We start from the raw sequence: 4,903 nt of genomic DNA, 5'->3' as shown, positions 1-4,903 counted from the left end.
AAAGCGGAAGTTAACTTTTTTCACCCGTTCAAAAGATATTTTCGAAAAATCGAAAAAAGACCCGCGGGTCCCTCCGAAACCGGGGAATGGATCCATAGTATTTTTGGGCAGAACACCTTTCTGCGTTGGCGGCCTTCGACCGCGCTTATAAAAAATTACCCGGGGCTACGCCATGCCAAGTCCGGGTGTGTGGTATAATGCACAATTTTTTTTGTGGGTACAACACAATAACAACCACATTAAAATCGCCAACTTCAACTGCAAATAACTCCGGACAGAGATACAATTTTTCTTTTCCGCCGTCGGATTATTGTTCTCGAGATCAATACGCGTCTTTTGATACATCACTCGAAAATCTTGGCCCAACTTTAGGGTGGGTACCGTAAACTGCACTACTACCAACTATTTAAATGCTAATAATTCTATCAGTATCGTAAAATTTTGTGTACGTTTCTTCTTATTTTCTACAAAACAAATGTTTTATATTAGTGCTGCCAGCTCTCATAAAGTTGATCCAGATCGTTCCAATGAGATCTGAGCCAGAGCCAGAGCTCGATAAACCAATGGAACGGCCCTAGAAATTCTCTGACGCTACGAAAATGTCTCGATAGTATCGATATATCCCCAGCTAGAACAGTATGTCTTATATAAACCCTCATATTTGCCTTATCAGTAAGAAAAGTATCCCTTATAAATTTTAAAACTTTCCATTATATTATACAGGCCAAATGGAGAAACTTGAGGGATAAAATGCGTATGAGTTTTTGTCTCTCTTTTGCATATAAGCTTTTCGTAATTATGTATGCTATAGCGCTCTCACTTTAACACCTAATACGTCAGGGATATATAAAGAATATTCTATGGCATTAAATATGAATGGTATAAGCCATTATATAAGTGATTTTTACAAGAATTGTATGGGTGTTTTATAAGGGAATATATAACCAATTAAAGAAGGAATTATGTATGCTATTAAATAAGGGACTATATAAGCAACCAAATAGGGTATTATTAAATGATTAAGTGAGAATTATACATTACCCTGGAATACTTCCCAATCCTCTTCATCAAGAAAACAATGGGGTAAAGTATGTAAAATTATAAAAGGCTATTCAGTTTATATACCATATAAAGCTCACAAAATTATATGAAAGATTTTATTATTCATGAGGTTTATATGGATATGGTGCTTCTATAATTTTACACAAACACCCTTAACATTTTATAAACTTGAATTTTTTAAGTATATTGATTGAATTTTTTTACTATAACTACTAACTTTAAACAGCATAAAAAAAATAATTTTTTCAACTTTTTTACATCTATCGCTTATCTAAAGCAAGTTATGAAAAAAACAAAGAGAATAAAGGTGTCTTATAGATGACATTATGATATATTTCATTTAATATTATTATCATGTGTTTTACATTTTCTTTGAGTATAGTATATATGTACATTTGAAAAGAAATTTATGACTTTGAGAGGAATGTTCGAATCTTAATTATGAATCAAAATAATTATGACTTAATTCGATGCTTTTCCTTAAAGCCTTTTCGAACTTATTTCGACCTTCAGTCGGGAACCTCTAAAAGGAGGAGAAACAAGTTAATAAAAGTAGTTACAATAAATAACAGCTAAACATGTATAAAACTTGGTTGAATAGTTTCAATTGCGTCAAAGCTCTCTTCTCCTTCCTTCCATCCAAGTTAAACAAAAAGGCTAGGTCGTCGGTAATGACCCTGCAAAAACCTCATCAATTGTTCCGATGCTGCATTTAATATGGACCAAGTAAACTTTCTGCAAAAATATTTAAAAAATAAAATATCTTTTGAAAGTATTATTATTTCTTTCACCATTGTGTCGAAGTATTCTTGCCTTTGCAGCTTTTCTTCAACGTCTATAGCTGCATCAATACTCACTAAAGGCAATGTTGCAGCGATCTCTATTTGCAGTTCGTCTTGAAGTTCGCCTGTCAGACGACCAACCGAGCGTAGCACTTTGGCTACCAATACTTTACATTCGCGGATGGATTGGTTCTTTGCCATTTCAAACACGCTTAACATAACAAACGCTCGTTCATTGACCCAGGTAACTACCATAATTTCATTCGCTTTCACTAAGTCACCTAATGCATTAATGCGTCATACCGAACTGCTCAAGCGGGAATCATATTGACAATATGTAGGTCAATAATTTGCTGACAAGCATTCCTCACTATTGAGTCATGCACCTTTAGTATGTAAATATTAATGTAAGTATGTATATATGCATAGGTTAAGAACTTCTGTATAAATAGTAATGAATTTCTTTAATAAAATGAATACTGATCAGACTTCCAAAGTCAAAACATTCTTTTATTAATTTGTTACATTAAAGTTTAGCAATTAAGGTTTTTTTATTTTCCAAAATCTAATATAATATAATAATGATAAGTAAATAAATTAGTCTATATATGTATATAAAATAATAAAATAAACAAGATACCATATGAATTCAAGTACCTGGACTTTGTAAAACCTTTGGCGTTGGTGTGTCGGAGGTGAGTTGTGTAACCGCTACTTTGTTCGAATTTTTATCGGATTCGAACAACTTTTTTGCAACCTTTGGAGCTGATAGTTTGGTAGTGATTTGTACGACAGCTACCTCATTAAATATTCCATCGGTCGCGAAGCATTATTTTATTACAATTTTAGTTTTGAAATATCAAAATCTACTATTATAAATATGAATATACATATGTATTCAAAATGTTTCACCTTTATTCATTTGTGATGTGATGGGCGTATTCGTATTACTTTGACTCATTTTTGATGTGGTGGGAGCATCCATCTCCATCTCATGAAATAAAAATAGTTTAAAATTAGTTGTATTACTTTATATAAATAATAAATAAATGAAATAAATCAGCGGAAATGCTTTAATGTGAAAAGTCGTGAAAAACATGGTGAAGCAATGGAATCAAAATAAATTTATTTTCGTGTGGTATGCAAAAGCATTTAAATTTTATATCCTGGCGACTTACTTCATTGTTTTTTCATTTAACTGGCTAGCTACAAGAATACCCAAGCTAGAAAAAGATTGTAAAGGTTCTTCCAAATAGTTTTCAGTGTTTTTGAAAGTATATCCAAGCACCACTTCCTGTCCAGATTGATTTTTAGTGGAAGTTATTTTTAAAGGGCCTGCTATTTAACTGAAACAATATGAATCTTTGTCTTTTTTTAATATCAATATTAAAAGCACCCATTTTTGAAAAAGTACTGTTTACTAAATCTGAATCTAATCTTTCTTGAATGCGCAAATATAATTGTTGTAAAATTTTATTTGGTTTTTTATTAATTTTTTTAAATACTGCATATAGTTTTCGAATTTATAAGCAGAAAAGTTATCTAATGGACCCAATCGCCGTGAAATACTAGGCAAATGAAGCAGGCCATGTATATTAAAGCTAACTTTATGATCTCCGTAAATATCTGCAAAAAAATTTACAAATTCTTCTAAAAGCGCTTAAGCAGTCTTTGTTTAGGAAAACACAGTTCCTTCACACGAAAGTATTATTATGCCGGAGTGTAATAAAAGGAAAAGATAATATAAATTATCATCGATACAATCTTTTAACACAAATATACCAGAGTATAACAAAAATTGTCTAAATTAGGTCGACTTCCATGTTTTAAATGAATTAAAATTTTGACAGACGCGACCAAATTCTAATGGAACTAAGCTTGACAGCTAATCTAGTTTTTTATTTATTTCAATTAAGTTTCCTTTTTTTATTATCAAATTAAGTAACTTTTTAGTAACGCCAAAATCAACAAGGTGCATAGGGTCCAATGGGAATTGTGACCCCATTCTAAATTTATGAACCTCTAAAATATTGTTTTGCCGTCGAAACATAACATTGTGATGAAGTGCATCTACTCTATTTTTGAATGACACATCAGATCGTGGGTCGTGTACCCGTTTGGAAAAACACACACGATTTTTTAACCATTTTCCAACTTGATTACACTTGGGAGAACTTTTTTTCCCAGTATGTGAATTAACACTGGTGACAAACGCCCGAGCTGTTGTGTCACAAATAAACAACCGGACATCAAATTTTTTATTAAATGCAAAGTTTCCTACTTTTAGTCCGATTCTTTTTAGTTTTGAAACTTCCTCACAAAATTCTTTCATGAAATGATTAATGTTACAAGGTTTTCGAGTTCCCGAAAAACAACCAATAACAAAAGGACTTTCTTGATTGTTCCCAACAATAGCACCTAATATTGGCCATAAAACCTTTTCCGAGCTTTTAAAAACCTTTAACCCATCAATTCCCACATTGATTTGGACTTCGGTGCTGGCTTCCAGGAACTCAAACGGTTTTGTTAAAAAATGATTTTGGATTCCAAAATATAAAAATTCTCCATTTGGAATGGACTGAACCTGGACCTTTTCTTTTTGGATTCCCAGAAGACTTTTAGCTGAAAGAGGCAAACCATGAACACCAATTCTCTTGAAAGTGCGCAGCATATAAGTAACTTTATCATTAATTGGGTCCACTTGCTCTACTTCATCCAAATCAATGTTATTTATAAAGTTATTAGAATTAACGTCACCACCGCCATCTTGAATCGCGTCACTCCATACTTCACTCTCATTGCGCGCTAAACTATCTATATTTCTGTATTTTTCAACAGATTTCACAAAGCGCAACTTTTCAGCACTTAAAACATTCCGTACACTTTTATTATACATATTTTAAATTTCTTTTACTTGCCTTTTTAATATCTTATTCCTTGTTTTTTTTCGCGCTTACTTTTTCTCCCGTCTGTTGCTACGATGAATTTTCACTTTTTGACATTTATATGCACATGCCATGGACGTACTTATATTGTACATGTTAGAAGGAAACGCCACT

General features: G+C 32.3%; 1 protein-coding gene across 1 annotated transcript; it reads right to left on the bottom strand.

The window, feature by feature from the left end:
- Positions 1-1,501: 1,501 nt before the first annotated feature.
- Positions 1,502-2,045, bottom strand: LOC137234991 (uncharacterized). The gene is made up of 2 exons (XM_067758260.1): positions 1,854-2,045; positions 1,502-1,585 (listed from the first exon to the last, which is right to left on the bottom strand). Exons 1-2 carry the CDS (start codon positions 2,043-2,045, stop codon positions 1,502-1,504), a joined length of 276 nt encoding a protein of 91 aa, XP_067614361.1.
- Positions 2,046-4,903: the final 2,858 nt, after the last annotated feature.

The sequence above is a fragment of the Eurosta solidaginis genome, chromosome X (assembly GCF_040869045.1).
Source record: "Eurosta solidaginis isolate ZX-2024a chromosome X, ASM4086904v1, whole genome shotgun sequence".
NCBI classification, from domain to species: Eukaryota; Metazoa; Arthropoda; class Insecta; order Diptera; family Tephritidae; genus Eurosta; species Eurosta solidaginis.
The sequence above is the reverse complement of the archived record's forward strand: the minus strand, read 5'-3'. Positions and strand labels throughout refer to the sequence as shown.